Genomic DNA, 20322 nt, shown 5'->3' on the forward strand with positions numbered 1-20322 from the left:
CTCAGGGCCTTGCACTGAACCGCATCTTTCCCGCCGACTTCTGGGGTAGAGAGGTGCAAACTTTCTTCTCCCTCTCCTGCCTCTCCAAGGCAAAGGAGAAAAGGCAAGTGGTGGGCAAAGTATCAAGGTGCTATTCTGTTTCTTCCTTCTCCAGCACCAGCACTGACATACGGTCTGATGAATAACAATTTATCAAACTGACATCTCAGCCAGGGAGGACGAAGCCCAGTAGGCCCCCCAGCCCCACGTCCTGGACAGTCAATGGGGTAGGGAACATGGACAAGGTTGTGTGGCTGCTTTCCAGCCAGTGTTACATGGCTGTGGACTGAGAACCTCTGTAGTGTTTCTTCTCATGGCTTTGCTCCCCAGTAAGCCTGTCAATGGTACACCCCTGGCTTTTTACAGCACCTACGCTTGCTTATGTCTGTCAGTTGGAAAGCTGCCCCCCAAGCAAAAAACCCTGTGCTCCACAGCCCCTCACGTTGCTGATTTTCTGTTTTACAGGCACTAGACACGTTACACGTGTGATGCTGCTTGGTGAAGATACAAGTGCAGAGAATGTCACCTCAGGAGCTTGCTGCACTGCTCTGCAAAGAAGGGGACCACCATCTCGCCCAGCAGGAGTTACCAATAGCCACTGCTTTCTACATGGCTGCCTTCAGCTGCAGTGCCCCCACAGCAGTACAGAAAGTGAACTCCTTAGACAAAGGGCTCAGGGAGAAAGTGATAGCCACGCTGGAGATGTGGTGCAAAGGCCAGAATCAGGTTCCCAAGATCCAGAGCAAGAACTTGGCCGTTGTCTCCCTCAGTGTGGGAATAGCTGCTGTCTTTCTCTCCACCCTAAGTCCCAACAATGTGGTATCCTCAGTATATAAACTGGAGACTCTGCTCAGGCGAGGATGCTCGGAGGAGGTGGTGAGTAAATGTAACACCCTGCTCAAGGCTAACCCAAAGTATTCAATGGAGCTGCTGCTGCTGAGGGCCTTGGCATGGGTGCTGTCAGGGACACAAGTTAGGAAGGGAGTTGCGGACTATATCCAAGCCTTTGTGATGCATCGGGCTGAGGCAGTGGCCTATGTGCGTACTAGGCAAAGGGAACACCTGCCACAGGTCATCCGGGCCTTCTCTAATTATCTCTCAACATATCAGAAAGCAAGCCCAGACTGCAGTTCCTTGGACCAGTGGCTCGGCAACTGCTATGACTTCCTGTCTGCAGTGGCACCAGATGATATCTGGGTTTGCAGGGTGCAGGCAGCTTACCTCTTTAAGAAAAGCAGATTTGAGGAGTGTGTGGCAGTTTGTAGCAAGGCCCTCAAGGGCTTCTCAGCTGATAATAATCTCAGAGATGAGAAGGCTTTGGGTCTGCTCTTGGAACGGGCTGCTGCGTATTTCTTCTTGGGTGGACGGATGCAGGAAATGATTCAGGATTTAGCAGAAGCCTTTGCAGCAACCCCTGCGCAGGCAATGAAACACTTTGAAGAGCTTTTCTCACCACGTGACACTGAGAGGATAGAAGAACAGGCTAGAACTGTCCTGGAGGTGAAGTTTGCAGCATACAGGGAGGCTGTGCGCACTCGGGCTGAACTCAGAGGCAATCATGGTACTGAACTGCTCCCTTCTGTCATCCAGACAGTCCAATTCCTCCTTCACATCTCCCCAGGGTCCAAACGTGAGCTCAGCGTTCGGCTAGCAGACTGCCATCTCCTGCATGGACACATCAGAACCGCCCTGGATATCTGTGACCACCTCTTGGCAGCAGAGCAGAAAACTTACTACAATACTCTCTTAGCGTTGCGAGGATTCTGCTCCCTCCACGCTCGTGACCATCAGCAAGCCCTGCAGGACTTTCAGAAGGTCATTGAGCATGATTCCCCACATCCTAACAGCTGTATTAAAGCCTTATGTGGGCGTGGACTTACCCGGATTTCTGGTGGCAGCCATTACTTGACAGCCCTGGATTATATCACAGCTTGCCAGTTAAAGCTGGAAGAAACCATCTTCACAATCAAGTCCTATGTGCCGTGGAACCAAAGAGGACTGCTGCTAAAAGTTCTCCAGGAAGAAGGACAGAAGATGCTCCAGAAGAAGAGGTACCCAGGAGGCAGTTCAGCCCGTGGGCAGAAAAAGAAACAGGGCTGTGCAGATTCCTAACAGAAAGAGAGCGGCTTGAGTAGTAGAGAGAGTACTTGCTTCACATAACTGAGAGTAGGATATAGACCCTTTTAAAGTTCCTAATTAACATAACAGGTTGAAATAAAACTGCATGGGTGTGCTTATTCCAGCAGAATATTGTTTTGCTGGTATGTCAGAATGCGATAGGATCCACGTAGCCAAATCAGCTCAATCTTTCTATGGAAGTTAGTCCATGATATACCAATTGGCCTAAGCTAGGAGCACGCAAAATGCTAGAGGGAATATGACAGAGATTTATCCTCTAAAGGAGTAGATACACCCATAATAAAACAGATTCGTTGGTGCTAGCTGGCTCCTTTCACTCTCGGCTCTGAACTGAAGGATTTGGTGGGTCATGAAGTACCAAGCCCCTAGAAAGTGTCCTTCCAAGGCAGAGCTGAGGTGCTACTGTGCACATACTTGGTGCTGGCAATCCAAATTCTTTTTTCAATGCTAACTGTATTAATGTCATATTTAAGGCTGGGAGATCTGACACAGGAACACCAAACTATTCCAGCTAAATCCATTAAAACCTGAGTTTGAAGGTAGAACAGGGTGTTACAGAGGGACTCTTAGGTTTTAATACTTAAAATCATCTTTCTAAAGATCAGAGAAGATTGGTCATCAAAGTAGTATCTTTATTAGTTTTTTATTTCTTCCAACACAAAACAAGCTACTATTTAAATCTAAAAGTTTCAGTGTTTCATTTTCAAAGTTTTGTCTGATACCACCCCAGGAAAAGTCTTCCATTTTCTCTAAAACTGAACATTTATGTTACTTTCTCAGTTTTTCCTCATGTGAAATACTAGTATTTCAGGAGAAAACTTGAAAATTTGAAGTGGGAAATAGCATGTGAAAGTTCATCTCAGGAGGCTGCTCTTTACAACTGATAGCCACATTTATTTAGTCTCTTAATAATTTTAGTATTATTACGGCCTTTTTCTGCAGTTGCACAATGCGCATTTCACACCCAGTATTTGGGGCCTGCACTCCAGTGGTATAACTGAAGGACAGAAAAACGTGCTAACTCATTCAGTGTTGCACTGGCAGATCAGGGCACAAACGCAAGCCCCCTTAGACGCAGGTCACTGCTTCTGGAACAAGAAGCCACCTATTAACACAGTTCTTCCGAGTCCATGCAAATTTTAACACGCAGCTCTTCATTAGAAATGGCAATCTTTGGGGGTTTTTTTCACTATCACTGTTACTTTTTCCTTTTCCCATTGTGGTATCAGCTGCAACCACAGGTATGAATCATTATTTGTTAACCTTTCTTTAGAGCCACAACTGCTTCAGAATGTGTTTTTATAAAGAGGGATTATGATTATGGAATTAAGCAGCAGAGATATCTGTGGTGCTGGGTATGGTAAAATGTATCATCCATTTTGATACTGGACTGATAACCTGCGTCTTAGCTTCCAGGTGAGACAAAGAGGCTCTGTTACTCTCATTAGCATTTTTTCCTTGAAGGTGGTGTTTCCCTTTTTCTTTATTTTTTTTTTCCTCCAGAGATGCCCCTGGGGTTTACCAGCTGGCTTCTCTCTTGGTGGAGCTGGACGCTTCTGATGAAGCATCACGGATCCTTTGTGCTGATGCCCTGTACCAGATGGGCTGTGTAGAAGAAGCTCACAAGCTCCTCTTACTAGCACTCTCCAGAAATCCACAAAGGTCTCCCATCCTGGCTCGACTCGCGCTTCTGCAATTGAAGAAAGGTTTCATGTATGATGGTAACCAGGTAAGGAGCACCTGGCTAGCCGGGAGAATGAGAGAGTGATCAGTGATGGTATGGTGAAGAGGCTTAACAACCCTTTTGGCTGATACAGAAGATGCATGGTAGAACTTAAGAGGGACCACTTTAGAGACATAGGCTTGCCAGAGGGTGTTCCAAGGGCTTTCGTTTCCCAGCACAGTGCTCTGCTTGTCTCCGGCTCCTCAGTGTTACATGACAACTGTAAGGCTCCGGGTGCAAGCTGCACTGTGAGACCACCTCATCACATCGTCCCAAGTTGGAACCCACCCCATCACACAACCTGTGATGGGTTTGCCAGTGGGGCTGCACCTACCCCAACCTGTGCTTCAAGACGTTTCTCAGGAATGTCGGTAAACTGGGCAGAGGTCTTTGAAAAAGACAGGAAATGCTAAGAAAACTTGGTGACTTTTATAAAAATTTAACCTGCCTGCTTGCTAGGTGATCTTTAAATTCAAACAAGTTTGCAAACTGCTGTGGTTCAGGGCAGCGCAAAGTTTCATCTTCAGGGTCATTCCGTTCTGAATAGCTGCATTTGACCTGGCTTGATATTGCTTTTCCCAGACTGCAATGAAATTACACATTACATTGTCATGCTCAGTGGTTCATATGCATTTCCATTTTAAAACTAAACAGTTTGCTGTTAGAAGCTCCACGAATAGCAACAGTGAGGACTGTTGACGCAGTGAAACTCAGAGCTCACATGAGGTTTAGGTAGTTCAACTTCTAGCAGAACTTTTAAGATCTAAATACAGGCCTCATAAGTAAGACTTTCTGTCTGTAGCACAGGCCACACAAGGACTCCTAGCTAAATACAGCCCATTCATCACATGCTATTTAATGGCACTTTTCATCAGAGACTTCAACTAGGCAGAGCATGACTGAGCATCCTGCCCCTGGTGACAATATTGATGGGACTGGTAATTTTCCCCTAGAGAAAAGAAGGCAGAACTACTACCTAACTGATTATCCTAATGAAGCATTGTAGGGGGGGCGGGGAAAGTAACAAAACCAGAAGCTCAAATATCAGTCTGCAGTTTTCTTTCTTTAGTGGCTAATGACTTGTGCTCGAGACCATGAAAGAGATTCCAACATGTTGATTCTCCTAAGGATTACAAAGCTGAATTACCAAGTTCTGCCATCAGAGGGAACTATTGCATTTTTTAAAATCCCATATAAATTCTGCTAGCCATTCAGGGAAAGGTTTTATTGTCACCACTTCACTAATCCCTATGAAAAATAAAGGTTTTGTATAATTCGCCGCCTTTGGGAAGGCTATTAATGAATGACATGACTTTACGAGAGTCCATATGTTGCCCTTGGAAGCTGGATTCCTATCTGCAGCTTCTGCTACAAGTTCTAGATGGAACAAATGTGTCACCAAAAATTTCTCTTCAAAATGTTTTTGTTCCACCTGCCTGTCAGCACCCAGACACTTGTATCTATTAATAAAAATAGAGAAAGTAATAAGTTCAATGGATGTGTCTGCTGTATCAAGATAACTTTGTTCTTGTCCTGGCTTCTCTGGCTCAGATTTCAATATTGAGTACCTGCTAAGCACATTTGCTTTACTGGAGGAAACACCTTTTGATTCTTTTCCTTAGGAAATGTAGTAAAAAAGTGCTTGGTGATTTTCTCTCTAGTGAATGGAGGCAAAGGTACCATATGTCAGGCAAGATTCTTTTCCAGGAGGACAGTAGTTTGTGGATTTAAATCCATACTTTTCCCAGATTCCCAATAGCAACCCTAAAAGAAAGGCAAAGCACTTCACTGATTTTCCATTAATTCACTGGTTTCAATTTTACAGTCAAAAGGGGTCACTGGAATCCTTCTGTTCCACAGCAGCTTTCTGTCTTTGGGGCAATCATCCTGTGGTTCAGCTGTATTTATAAAAGCAGCTAACTGCCAGTCTGGAACAGATGCTGCCCAAAGTAAGCAAGGCAGCATTATATATTTCCCCAGAATGATTTCCACAGCTGCAGTGGTGGTGAGAAAAGATAAGAATTAATGTTTTCTCCAACATTTACACCAGGGCCAGCTGAGGAGTTAAGTAAAAGAGATTCATGGTCCTTAGCTGGACCGTGGCTGGCTGAAGTCCCAGTGAAACATGGGGAAGCACTGGGTAAGAGCATGCTCGTCTCACCAGACAGTAATATTTCCAGCTTTAGCATGACTTCATTTATCTTTTCATGCCAATCTGTCTCTTCTGCCTTTTTCTCTCACATTGTTAAGCTGCTAAAGAAAGTGGTCAGAATTGGAGATACCTCCTGCCTCCTGCCAATCATGGACATTTTCAAAGATGAAGACCGGAAGCTGATGCAAACTCACTGCCATTTCAGGGCGCTGAGCATCTTGAAGAACAAACAGGAGGATGCTGATATCAAAGAGGCCATTGCCTACCTTTCCTTTGCCATCATTGCTTCAGGTAGGGTTATCAAGATACTGATAGCAGATTTACTTCTATGGGAAATCAGATCAGTGGGTAGGCAAGCATGTCCAATCAATTCTCATCTGTCATTTCCCCAGTGAGAAGACTGAAACAGTAGACTTACAAAGGCAGGTGAAGAGCAGGATAAAATTTGTTTAAAGTAGCAACTCATTTGGACCATGAAATAGTGCAATTAAACAGGGACTGCAGTTCTTACTGTCGCATAAGTAGCTTGTGAACTCCTTGAAACGGGTTGCAAGTGTTCAGTTCAGTTCTACAGGGACATCAGGCCCTTTTCTTCAGCTGTCCAGAAAGCCCAGCATGTGATTTTGTTCTGTTGTTTAGCACATGAAATCCTCCTGGAGCACAGCTGAGGATAATTTTAAATTGCATTGTTCACATGCTAAAAGTTAAGTTCAGGCATAAACCACCCTAACTGGGTCATATCAACACAAAGAACCCACAGTTCCTTCATAACCTGGAAAAGATCCTTAACATCCTGAACCCATCTATTTCCAGCTGGTGGTTTGAAATTTCTGATGTAATCATTTCCCCGTTTTTCCTGCTCCAGAAACGTAATATGCAGAGTGTACAGGAAACACAATGTATGTCTTCTTTACACTTTACAGTCTTTTGTTATGGTAGACCTGCTACCAAACATCAGACTGCAATTACTGTTCGGTTGCTGTAGGTTGCTTCTGAGTAATTGGTCTGGACAAATTGATCTGTAACCATAATTTTTTTCATACATATGGTCACAGATTTTCTCACAAGTACAGCTGTGCTGTTGAACAAACTACATGTTTTAACATTAGCAGTGCTATCTTCTCGGAGCCATTAGATTCTTTTCCTTTTTATGGGCCATGCTTCCCTTCTTTATTGTGGTTTTAAAAAAGACCCTTTTAGGATAAGCAGTGTAATGCTGTTCTTCCATTGGTAAAGGAAAAGCAGAATGGCAGGGGGATTCTTCTGTACTTTATGCAAGGAGGCTGTTTTATCACAGCAACAGATACATGCTCAAAATACAGGGAAAAGTCTCAAGGAAGTCCTACAGAATTATTTTTCCTTCTATAAAACTTGATTTTTCAGTAAGTAATGTTGCAACAGGTGACTGAGGTAAGCCTGAAGCCTGGTAATGTCAAGAGAAGCCAGGGCTTTTTGATCCTGGTGTCCAGCTGCTAGGTTGGACGACTATATTTTTGGAAATGTTTCCCCAGAAAATTAAACTTGATCTAGAAAGAGATGAGAGCTGCTTTGAAAATACAATATAATTGTTTCTTAAAGAGATCAATGCCAAACTTCTGATAAATGAGAGGGGAATTTGGTCCCTGTGAGCAGTGAGTCCTTGAAAGAGTGTGAACGAGGGGACACTTCACAAAATCATCTAGATGAAGGAAATCCCCCTTTCGGAAGAAAGCAGCAGCCTTCATCCTATTTGTTTTGTGTAACTTTTAGAGGAAATGCTAGCTGGTACGTAATTTGGAAAAGCTACTGAAACAGAGCCAGCCTCAGCCCATTTTAGACAGGCAGTGTAGAAGTAGAAGGCTCCCCTGTTTCAGCCTTAGTTTGTTACATGAATTAGTACCCTGAAAACCTTCCTACCAATGAAATTTATTTGGTACCTCCTGTTTCATCAGAATGAACTCGCTGTAAATACAGTCATTGCAGCAAACAACCTGCCTTCTTGTTCCAACACACCAATGAATGTCTAGTTCCAGTGCAAAAGAGTGAATGCACCCGCTTACATGCGTCATTATCCTAGCTTTTCCTAAGGAGAGAGATCAGGCTAACATGGTGTCGTGGTTTAACCCCAGCCAGCAGCTAAGCACCACGCAGCCGCTCCCGCACTCCTCCCCCTCCCCGCTCCCAGTGGGATGGGGAGTAGGATCGGGAAAGAAGGTAAAACTTGTGGGCTGAGATAAGAACAGTTTAATAACTCAAGTAAAATATAATACTAACAATAATAATAATGAAATATAATAATAATAATAATTGTAATGAAAAGGAATATAACAAAAAAAGGTGGGGGGAGGGGGGAAGAAAAGTGATGCACAATGCAATTGCTCACCACCCGCTGACTGATGCCCAAGCCGCAATCTGCCCCTCCCGGCCAGCTCCCCCCCATTTATATCCTGGGTATGACATTCTATGGTATGGAATATCCCTTTGGCTAGCTCGGGTCAGCTGTCCTGGCCATGCTCTCTCCCAGCTTCTGGTACACCTGCTTGCTGGCAGAGCATGGGAAATGAAAAATCCTTAACTTGGGATAAGCGCTACTTAGCAACAACTAAAACATCAGAGTGTGATCAACATTATTCTCACACTAAATCCAAAACACAGCACTGTACCAGCTACTAAGAAGAAAATTAACTCTATCCCAGCCAAAACCAGGACACATGGAAATGCTTCTGGCATGTTCCAAGTAAAACCATGTTTGTATGGAAATCTGCCTTTCACTCTGAGCAAATGTTTTGACAGCAGCATTGAGAAGAAGAGAGATTGGTTTATGAAAACGGAAAAAAAACCTGTTAATTGCTTTGAGATGGTTCCATTTCACAGCCCATGCATTCCAGCTTATCAACTCCCCACCTGCTAGAACAGATGCTTGTTACGAAATAGATACTGTCTTTATAGGAGCCAATTGGTAGAGCTCCAGAGCAATAATAACCTTTGGTACAGAAGTTTTGGAGCATATCAGGAGGGAGAAAAAGCCTCATTACTGTAAAAGAATTGCTAGGAGCCTGTCTGCTGGCTCATCTCTGCAGGCAGCTGTGCAAGACGCTGCATTTGCTGACCTCCCTATGAAAAAATATTTACAGTGGCACTGATGATTTGTCATCCAGTATTGGGATGCCACAGTTATTGATTGCAACCCTGGGCATATTAAGATCCTTATTGAAATTGTCTTGAAAGGAAGGGGCATGTGGACGGCAGAAAGATATATGCTCTGCAACCAGTGAATGAATGGACCATGATTTTCATTGTCAACTATATGTGTTTATTTGGGCAGCACTTATGTGAAAGCAGAGAAAAAAGAATCTTAGTATCACAAATCCCAGTGCATATTAAGCGTGGCAGTAAGTTAGTCAGTCCCGTCTGGATTACTGTTTTATCCAAAACAACGTGTACCTTCTGACTCCAGTTTATTAAAACAGCCAAATGGCCTTGTGCCTCCATCCTCACGTATCTTCCTTTTAGAGCTTTCTTCTCCCATTTGCGCTGCTCCTACTCCATCATACTAAAGTCTCCAAGGATTCCTTCTAATGAGTTGGATCCTAATCCAGCTCAGATCCTGAGATGATGGTCACATCATTGGTAGGTTGCCTCCATTTGTTGCACATTAATGATGTCTTTGGAGAAAGGTGTGGTGGAGGGATAGATGTGGAGATGTGAACGCATTCTCTTTTACAATAGCCTCATCTTCCTTTAGCTGCTTTCCAGAGCAGCATCACAATGCTGTCTTTTGGAGGTCCCCGTGAAAATGCATGGAAGACCTTAAGGCAAAATAACAAAGGACAAAGCTTTCCGGACCTCAAAAATTGATAGAAGTAGTTTCATGACAACTGGCAAACATGGAATTTTTCTATACTGTCAGCTGGCTAAGTCTAAGTATCCCAGAGAAGGTAGAAAAAAAAATTGCCTGCGTGGGAAGGTTGAGTGCTTAATAATTGCAGGCCACCCCTTTTGCTTCCTTTGGCTGTTCCTGAGAAGACCCACTCTTGCTGAGACCTTGAGGCAATCAGAAAAGCAGTCATGGGTATTTGAGGAGAGACAGTGTTGATCGATGTGTATTTGTTTGTGTTAGAAACCAGGAAGCTTTTGAGCTAGTTGAGCAATGTCATTTTATGATTTTCATTCTGTTACCTTTTCCACTCATTCAGTTTTTTATTACAATGTTCTTTTGGCATGTTTAACTAGACTGAAGACTCTTTGAAGTGGGGCCTGTGTTTTTGGTGTGCCTGGCACAGTATGGTTCCTGTTCCTGTCTGGAAAGTTAGAGTTGAGTCACAATAGGACAGTTACAGTTATAAATCAAATTGCAGGCATATAACTACTCTCAGCAAAGTGCCCTTTCTTTCTGTACATCACTGTTAGAATTACTTTTTTTCTTTCTGTAAATATAAATATACATACATCTTTTTAGCTATTTCCAGAACTGGTTCTTCTGTTTATAACATGCAGAATCTTTCTTTTTTGAAAAATTCATCTTAATGGCAGAATATATGCCCTGAAAAGGTTTTTTTGCATATCCTGCAGCCCAGACATTTTTATTAGTCCAGGCTTGCCTGTTCCTTGGTGGCCTACAGAGCAAGTGCAAGATACACTGGTTTCTGCTGTCAGCCATCCATAAGTGAGAAACATGGCTAGCTTTGTGTCACAGAGGGAAAGACCAGGTTCACATTCGCGTTGGTGGGTAGGCCTGCTGGTTGTGTGGGAAGGCTTTTAGGCTGATGTTGGTACTAGGCTAGCATAACACCCAAACTGCTTTGTCTCTATGTCCCATTAATGTTTCCGTGGCTTGTATCAAACGTATTGAAATTATCCCAACCAGCCATGAAAGATGTGTTTCCCAAGTTAGATGATGACATTCAAAGAAATTGAGTGCTTTTTCTGAGGTTAGATAGGAATTTTGAAGCAAAACTAAACATTGAACTCCAGTCCTGAGCGGCAACACTGAACCACAACTCACCATTTTCCTGCAGAATGACATTGACATGTACACCACAAGACCTAGAACATCAGAATAGCCTTGTCTTTGTAATACACACCAGAAAACACTTTCAAGGCTTCACCAGTGAAAACTGATTCTTTGGCAGAATTCTGCTAGCCTTAGCAGGACACTTAACTGATTCAGTACTGTGTTTTGGAAACCAACTACCATAGATTATTTTTTTTCTCCTTTCAAGTCAGAACTAATAGTATGCGATAGGAATTCCACTGGCAACAAAAATAAAGGAAACTACCACTTAAGTACTCTCATTGTACTTCCTCAGGTATCCTCAGGCAAAGTGGAATTTTTCTATAGCTTCATATGGATATCCTCTCCAGCACCCTCCTTATTCTTCTTCCAGTCACATCTGTGGATTGCAGTTCCTTACCATAGCACATTTGCCTCCATCCAGCAGAACCCTTTTATTCCACCCTTGCCACAGCTCTGAATAAAGTGGTACTTACTTTTCATTCCTGCAGTCACCATAACACAACATGTAGGTCTACCGCATCATTTTCACTTAGCTGCTTTGAAGCCCTTCGGTGGGGCGTAGCGGTCTGCACACACTGGGATTTACTGCACCCTGTTTTAGCGCAGTAGACTTGAGACCTTTCAAGTAAGCATGGCTGCATTTCTCTCCTCCAGGTGGTTATGCTGAAGATTGCCTTCTCATCAGGGCTCGATGTTATGGGCGCCTTGGTCAGAAGAAAACTGCTATTTTTGATTTTAATGCCATCCTAAAGGAGGACCCTAGGAATGTGCAAGCTCTGAGTGAGCGAGGATTCATTTACCTTGCTCTGAAGCAGAAGAAGGTATTATCACTATATTGATTTGCTGGTGATTTTTCTGACAGTATTAAGCAATATTAGTGTAAGGTACCACAGGCTTTGTCATGGACTCACTGAAATCAAAAGAGTTTCTCACAGAATTTGGGCAGTGAAAGGCTCCTGTTTTGGCTGGGTGTATAAGTATTCTACTTGACATTACTGATTTGTTTTCCCAAGTCTAGAGAGAGGAAGACTAAACCTTAATCATAGATCTTATTCGCTGTCACTACCATGCATTGATTTGCAATGCTGCAAACTCTCCCCTATATTTGATCTCACATTTTTATGACATGATGTTGTGTTAGATGAAATGTAGCAACAACAAGAGGAAAAAGAAAGAACAGTTTCAAGGTTTAGTGAGTCCCTCTCCATCATCTGTGAAAAGCTCATGTGTGCAATTAGTGTTACAGTGGACTTTGGAGATTGCAGTATGTCATTGCCTGGAAATCATGTCAGATGTTTGCATGGTTTATCTGCTTCTAATATGGTCAATAGCCTTACACTTTACCTGCATATCACACCAATCCTACAGTGAATTTGAAATGGTGCATCTCCAGTTGGGCGTGTGGACTTGTGCTGGTTTATCCTGGCTGAGCCAAATCCTGCTTGCACTTACTCATTCACAGCGTCTCTTTCTTGTTGCTGTAAGAATTTTTTTCAACAATAATCTGAGGAGTTCAAAACACTTTGCAAATAGTCATTCAAACCTGTCTTTATGCTCTTATATCAGCTTTGCAAATGGAAAAGATGCAGCACAAGGACAGGGAAGAGCAAAGAGCTTCCAAAGGTGTGCAGATGACCTGTGGGACAGCAGAGAACTGAAAGCACCTGAAAGAACAAATTATCAATACATAGTTATTGCTACCCTTTCATTTTTTGGTCTTGTTTTTACATAGGAGGCAGTGGAAGATTTGATCTCAGCGCTGAAGGTGGAGGCAGGAGTCGTGATCCCAGCAATCCTGTCTTTAAATCATGAAGCCCAAGGGTTGATCGCTCAATGGCTCCTTCAGCATGGCAGGACTGTGTTAACTGAGCTCGTTGCTACTGAAGACCTTTCAAAAGAAGAAACCCTCAGGGATCTTCTCATGATTGCAAAAGCACTAATTAAAATTTGCAAGGATGTACAATATCACATCTTCTACACAGATGTTTTGATTGCAAATGGTAAGTTCCCATTCTTTTACATAGCTGATCAGACTAAGTGAATGAGCAGTAAATGAAAAGAAAGTGAATGTTAAATGGCAAGTGTATTGTTGTATAGTACTTTTCAAGAAGTTTGCAAATGTTTTGGGAAAGGCTATGAAGTAATTAATACCCTTAGATGCGGACTGTGGACAGGCTACCTAAATCCTGCTTTAGTAAGTTTTCTTGATGTCTCTTTCTCCACATGGAATGGGTTATATAGCTTGTACTGGTGTTAACCAACAGGAAGGTATGAAGAGGCCCTTGATCACCTTCAGGAAGCATTTGGCCACTCTCTTGCTGATGACTTTGCTAGTGCAAGACTAGCTGTGCTGCAGCTGAAGAGGAGGAACGTGGCAGTGGCAGCTCACTCGTTCAGCATCCTAGCTAAGAGAGATGAAAGGGAGTTGGGGTTTCTCCTGAACTTCGTAGACACTAAGCAACAGCAGCACCTCTCTCAGGTACAATCCTTTTTTGATGCCACATCTGTGGATTCAGTGGGGAAAGAAATGGGAAGCAAAATTAGGCTGCAGAGATTTTCCCTGCCTTGTCTTGAGCAGAAGTGTGTGGGAAGACCAGCCGGATTAGGGAGTTGAATCCCAACTTCTGTCATTGCAATGACCTTGCTCCAGTCTCTAATAATTCATCATTACCACTTCTTACCGCTTGGGGGAATTTCTTGTTGATCTCCCTCACGTGAGACCTGTTTAATCCCAGCACTAAAATGCAGGGGATGTGAGGGGCAGCAGCTGGAGGTTTAACAAGATCATTGCTAGTATTGTGCTCATATCTGGCTTCTGGGGAAGGGGAATTCATGTTTTGTTCATTTTCTTAATGAAATGAAACTGAAGGTTCTGATTCAGTCACATTAAATGCCTCAATCCTTTTTGCTCTTTTATGTAACATTTAGAAATTTAAATATATTCACATTTTTATAAAATGACTAGCCTTTGAGGTTGGTATTGGTTTTCTTAGCTAAAACTGTTTGACACAAAAATGGCACATTGCTCTAGTCCGCCCAAGTATGCATTTTTCAGGGTTTTTTTTCCAAGTTTCTCCCCCAAAGTACATCCACCTCTGAGACAGCATCTCCAATAATAAGACAGGCAAGGTCAGATTGATGTTGAGGAGTTTTAACATTCACTCAAGCATCTGCAATTCTGATGACCCAGAAGCTCCGTGTTCTGAGAATCAGTTTGCTTCCTTTTATTCAATTTGTAGATTGTGTGCGCCCTGGTGAGAAGCTATATTGTTATGCTTTCTCCCAGGTTATAAAACAAACAACATGCTGATATACTTAATGCATCTTGAGAGGAGTACTTTGTATGTATTTTAGCAAAACAGCAGGAGGATATAAGTAAACAAGTATTAATTTACTGGTCCCTAGATATACCCCATTGCAGAGAAAAGAGCCCCTCTCTTCTGAATAATGTAAAAAGTTCAGTTTTAAGAGGAAGAGTTTGAAGATTTGAGAGACAATTTGCAATTTTTCACTATATAAAGTTGATAAAGGTACAATCAAGAATGTGTCTATGGAGGCCCTAAGGAGGTGTCTATAAATGAAGATACATTTTGCAGCTGAATTTCCCTTGCTGCCACATCACTCATTCTGTATGGAAGTCTCACAGCTAAGGCCATCTGTGCTGCTTACCGAGAAAACACAGGAGGGATTTTCTTATGCTGTCAATAAAAAAAAAAAGAAGAAAAAACCCCTAATTTTTGTACAGCTTAAACTGCACTGATGTATTAGGAACTCACTGGTGCCACAGATTAGTGAAACCTTTAAAATGGGAGAGGCACTTTATGTCTTTTTTTGGCAACTGTGGAACAGGGTCTGGAATAAAACCCCTTACTGGTGGCTTATTTATCATGAAAGATTTCTCTGCCACTTGAGAGAATAGGAGTGACTGGACTGACTTCAAGACTAGAAATACCAGGGTTGGAAGTAAAAAAAAAAAAAAGTAATTTTTTTTTTCCCCCCAGTCTTTAATCTTGTGCTTTTGTTCAACTGAGGAAACATTTGGACTCGAGCACCTGGGAGCCTTTCCATATTCTCTAGCCGTCAAAGATTTACTGAGTGTGATTACTTTTATTACTGATTAGCCCAAAATCACAAATTTTTTTTTTTATGTGCATTTTGTGACAAGGGGATAAGTCTGTACTTTGCTGGGGTGGGGAAAGCATTGGTTAATTCACCTGCCCAGTGTCTCAAAGGATTTTCCAGTAGCACTTCCTTTTGCCTGCAAGGTTATTCCAGTTTGTGTGTGCAAGGAAGATGTCAGTAAAAGTGAAAAAGCTTACAGACAGAATTAGTGCCCAGAACCCCAATGATGGCCTTACTTTGCCATGGCTCCTGACTACACTCTAGGGAAGGGTGTTCTTTCTGTTATCTCCGTTTCACAAATAAGGAGACTGAAGCAAAGAAGAGTCTAGTGGTTTACGCTCAGCCCTTAGTCTCAGCACTCCACGCACAAAAGCATTACTGCCACATTGTTTTAGAGTGTTTGGAGATTACAGGCATTATAGAAATGTGTCATCATTATCCTGGAGTCTGGTCTGAAAAGCTAAAAATAATTCTACATAAGCTGAATAGGAAAGGGTGGGGGAAGGAGAGCTCCTTGATGTACTGATTTTTTTCATGAAAAACAAAGCAATAGAATTCTTCCATTATTTATAGTCTGAGGGGTCCCATGCTAAGAAATTTGTAAACAACTGGGAGAGCCACATGGGAATAGGAATCTGAAAGATTTATTAAACTGCAAAAGGTCAGAGGAAGGGAGTTTGCTTGCCGCTAGTGCAGCTTCAACCCTTCAGTTTCCTATGTCAAAGGTTAAATGCATGACTGATTGCTAGCTCCTTGCCCAGATCCTCAGAGCTGCGCTTTTGATATGCCATAGGTTATCCGCAGCTGACTCCTACAAAAATGGTCTCAAAAGCTATATGGTCTGTGTCAGAACTAGGCCCTCAGCCCAAGGTAGAAGATGCCATGCCACATGCCTTCATGGCATGTGGACCCCAAACATGGTCTGCAGGTAAAGAAGGAAAGACTTGCTCCAAACTGTTCTGAAAACATCCAACCTGCTTCCAAAGCTCAATGCTTATCAGTCCATCTTCTGGTATTTGCTGCTCGGAGACTAACCCTTGGCCACAATTCCATGTCCTTTAAACTCCTCTCTCATTTTCCTTCCAAGGACTGGAACCTTGGTCAATTTCAGCATAAGATTAGTCGCTAGGGACTGGAACCAAAAATGCAACAAAAATCTGTGTATTTTCAGTCCTTTATCACACAGTGAAGTAACTAGATGGTAGAAAGGGACGCAGAGACCTAATCCAGGAAGCAGTCCAATCACCAGTCACTTACAGCCTGCCAAGCCCTTTCCAGATGGCACCAGAATTATTTCAGTCTGGAAGCCATAATCAAATCTTTAGTGACAAGCTTGAAGATGGACTACAGTTCATCTGTGAATGGACTACATAGCCTGCTCTTTGCCTTCCGAAGTCACCTGCAATGAGGCTGATGGCAAAAAAGTGCTTCTCAAAAGCCACGTGCAGACAGCAGCTGAACTCAGTTGTGCAATATCCTTCTGGCTTTCTACACACTTCCTGTATCTTTTTTCCATAAGTCTTCTTTTCATATTTATCTTTGTTCAGAAGACAATGTGCAAGTAAGCTGCTAATTAATCCGTCTGTGTTAGACACCAAAAATGGGTCCCAGCTCAGTTCCTTTAAGTCAGGCAGAGCCAAAAGAGAATCCAGCTGCCTAACGCCCAAGTTTACTCTATCGGTGAAGATGAGAGAGAATCATTTATTCTCAGATGCACCTTTTTCCTCCAAGTATGGCAGGAAATCCAGAATCTTCTTGCTTGCTTACTTTGGGGACTGTCAGTGAGATGTGAAGTAGTCAAAGCAGTGGCTCAGTTAATAAGTGGCAATATTGTATGTGGTGCAGTAAACCAAAAGGATCCTGGTTAGCACACTAGCAGGTTCAGCATTAGATTAGTCATTCAGTAGAACAACAAAAATTATATTTTTCTTCTGCCATTGAGAAAACAAATGCACTTTAAAGGCTGAAAATTACAATTTAACTATACAAACGCAAGGTATTTTGAGGAACCACACTGTGCTCTTCAGAACAATGTGGTCTAGAACTTTAGAATTTCTAGGGAAAAAAATCTTCTCTTGTCAGGATGCTGCGCACATGCAGATGCAATTCCACCTTGATCCCTTGTTAAAATCCTGCCACTGAGAAAACACTTGCATTGACTAGTTGCATTAAAAACACTCAAAAGGACAAACTAAAATTTGCTACTCTTTAAATATATACACAAACAGATATCTCAGATGTTTTTGGACAGGTTGCTTTACAATTTATGGCCAGAACTATTAAAGCCAGCGATTGACACTATTTGGGGAGAGGTCCTATCTCCATTTCTATGTGTGGAAGCCCAGAGACTCTCTAACAAATATGACTACATAAAGGATTTTACATTCTTTTATAGCAAAACAACTGGGGTAGAATTCTTCATAAACTGTTAGGAATGGCTAAATTATTTCATGCCACTGGTCTCAGATGAGGTGCGCGGACTTGACCTGCAATATTGATCCATTTCATCCAGAACCTGTTTTCCTTAGTTCTGTTAAACAGCAATCAATTCTAATCTAAGTAAACCAAAATAAAAAGACAAGGCACACAAAGAGACTGGAAGACCTGAGCCAGCTGTCAAGTGTGGCTACTGAGACAGCAACTGGGCTAACTGAATTTCGGGAAGCCACAAGCCTCCAAAGGAAATGTGTGATATCCCATGGAATGAGACTGATGAAGACATTTATCCTGTGCTTGAAGTCTCAGCTTGTTCGCTCAGCCTTCTGTAAGACCTAAGCTGCTGGTGGCAGCGTTGTTTATAACTTAAATATTCACTGTGCTGCAGCATGTTAAAAGCTTTGTTTATTACCAATAAAAGGAAATAATGAGAAATCCATTTGAGGCAAATAGTTCTAATGCAGTTTTCTTTATTGACCTTGATGAACCTAAAAATTGTGTGGCTCTTTCTGCCTTCTCTATTTTCTTGTTGTTTTTCCCTTCAGATAAGGGCACATAGTTCACTTGCACTTGAGATTAATGATTAGCAAAGCCATCAATTGCCCATTTTTTCCTATAGCTTGGGTGAGCTTCAGTAGTGACCAACCTTCATTATTAGCACATGCTAATATTTGTGGGGCAGTACATGGGGCTAACAATCTATTGACCAGAAGATGCAATTTCCATATAGTCACCTGTTAGAGCAGACCATGGCAGAAATTTGGTTTCATGAAGAGAACGCTGTTTACTTTTAAAGTTTGGTCCATTCAGTTTTCAGTTCACATATCATTCCTAAGGAACATAAACAACTTCAGAAGAAGCATTCTGAGAAACTTTTCACAAAACATGCAGAAACAAAGAGCAGTGGCTCAGAAACTCTTGAGATAACAGCAAGTGCCCGTTGATCCGAGATTTTTATATCTGCATGGAAAAAATATGCCAATTGTATGTTCTCCAACTAGATGCAATTTCAACATTTGAAAAAGTATACAACATTTCTTAGTGTCTGTGTCTACCTGTGGCCAGTCCAGACTAGATATTTTACTCTTTGTTTTCACTTTTAATAACTAATACTAAGTAACTTTCTGTCCACAGGTAGCAGCCCAGCAAGGAAATGCGCTGATTAAAGAATATCGCTATGAGAAGGCTCTTGGTTACTATACCCTGGCTGTCTTGACAAGCAAAGATAATCCAAGGTATCTCCGACAGAGGGCTGCTTGCCTTATGCACCTGAAAAAATATGACAAAGCTTTAAAAGATATGGAGAAAGTGATCCAGAAGCATGGCTGTAACAGTCTTAAAACACGCGTGGAGGACTACTGCTCAAAAGGACACCTCCTATTGTCAGTGGCTGAGGAAGAAGCAGCAGTTAAGCAGTATATTGAGGCCCTGCAGTTAGATGAATCTATGGCATTGTGCAGCATCATGAATGGCCCTGGCAGTGAAATTTTAACCAAAACATTTCATAAGATTGCACAATCTAATTTTGAAATGCAGCATTATGAAGAGGCCTGGAAAATCACAGACTATGGTCTTAAAATTGATAAAAATACTGAACTTAAAAAGCTGAAAACAAGACTTAAGCGAGAGGCGTCAAGCTGTAGCATACATTAATTTATCTGTTTTGGGATTTTCCAGTGTCTGATTGCTTTCTAGTTTGTGAGGCTGCAAGAATAAGGGAAAGATGAGAAGCTCCTGATAAACGTGCAACGGGCATGGCACTGAACATGGTACAGCAAGATTAGAACTAGAAAGTTTCAGGTAGTGAAACAAAACTGACCAACAGAGCTATGAGAAAAAGGCAAATTACAGTATTCAGTATTCTTTAAAATTATTGTGGATGTATGTAAACCCCCCCCCCTTGTCAAGAAAGTGTTTTGTCTGGCTAAATTGAACTACTTCTAACACATGGATTCCAACCATAGTGAAGGAAAACATTCAACTAGCTTGCAGTTTATGAATAATAACCATGTATTTCCTTGCTATTTATTTGATTAGCTTTAGCACATACTGTTCAATTAAGTAGCCTTATTTTTATGGGCCAATCAAAAAGATCAGTCAAAAGTAACATTTGTAACGTGTTTGTGAAGGACCATATGTGTTACACCACTCAGATGACCCACTCCTGAATGGTAGGAGCTGCCCTTGTCATAATCTAGTGGATTTGCAATGATCAGCACCAATATAGGGGAGTGGAGCAGTACAAATGCTAAGTAAACTGTTTTTCTGTCCCAGGGAACATAGATAATATGAAGGATGAGACTCAACAGAGATCAAACATCCAATCTAGTGACTAATACCCTGTTATCTGGGACACGCAGGCAGCTATACTCCAGACTTCACCTTGGACTTCCAGATCCCTGTGTCTCAGTTTGCCAGTGCAGATAATGGAGATAATCTCTCAGTAGGGGTGTCTACAAGAGCCTGCTAAATGTCATCTTTCACAATCCTGGATATTCGTGCACAAAAGACAGCACTGGAGCATGAACTAATCAAGAAGTGATCAATGTACAAGGAGGAGGTCAGGGCTGGAGGCAACGGCCAAGATGGTAATGTGATTGCTCTGCAGTGATTCAGCACTCATTCTTCATCTGTGCTGGGCAGCACAGGAATCAACATCTCACGTGCTCTGAAGGGTTTTGCCTGCCGTCATGTGTATAGCTTCACCACCTGTAA

At 42.2% G+C, this 20322-nt stretch overlaps 1 protein-coding gene across 1 annotated transcript; it reads left to right on the top strand.

The window, feature by feature from the left end:
• The first annotated feature begins 558 nt into the window (after positions 1-558).
• Positions 559-19260, top strand: TTC34 (tetratricopeptide repeat domain 34). Its single transcript, XM_050909646.1, has 7 exons — positions 559-2137; positions 3684-3907; positions 6152-6344; positions 11704-11870; positions 12782-13049; positions 13314-13528; positions 18742-19260. The coding sequence occupies exons 1-7, from the start codon at positions 559-561 to the stop codon at positions 19258-19260; spliced, it is 3165 nt and encodes a 1054-aa protein (XP_050765603.1).
• Positions 19261-20322: the final 1062 nt, after the last annotated feature.

This window comes from Gymnogyps californianus, chromosome 21 (assembly GCF_018139145.2).
Source record: "Gymnogyps californianus isolate 813 chromosome 21, ASM1813914v2, whole genome shotgun sequence".
Lineage (NCBI taxonomy): Eukaryota > Metazoa > Chordata > Aves > Accipitriformes > Cathartidae > Gymnogyps > Gymnogyps californianus.

What these genes read in the sequence shown, in the direction of transcription:
- TTC34 (XM_050909646.1), top strand. Translation starts at nt 559, where the DNA reads ATGTCACCTCAGGAGCTTGCTGCACTGCTCTGCAAAGAAGGGGACCAC. An exon ending in GCAGAAAAAGAAACAGGGCT is followed by an intron (nt 2,138 to 3,683) that starts GTGCAGATTCCT and finishes TTTCCTCCAGAG; the next exon opens with ATGCCCCTGGGGTTTACCAG. An exon ending in TCATGTATGATGGTAACCAG is followed by an intron (nt 3,908 to 6,151) that starts GTAAGGAGCACC and finishes CACATTGTTAAG; the next exon opens with CTGCTAAAGAAAGTGGTCAG.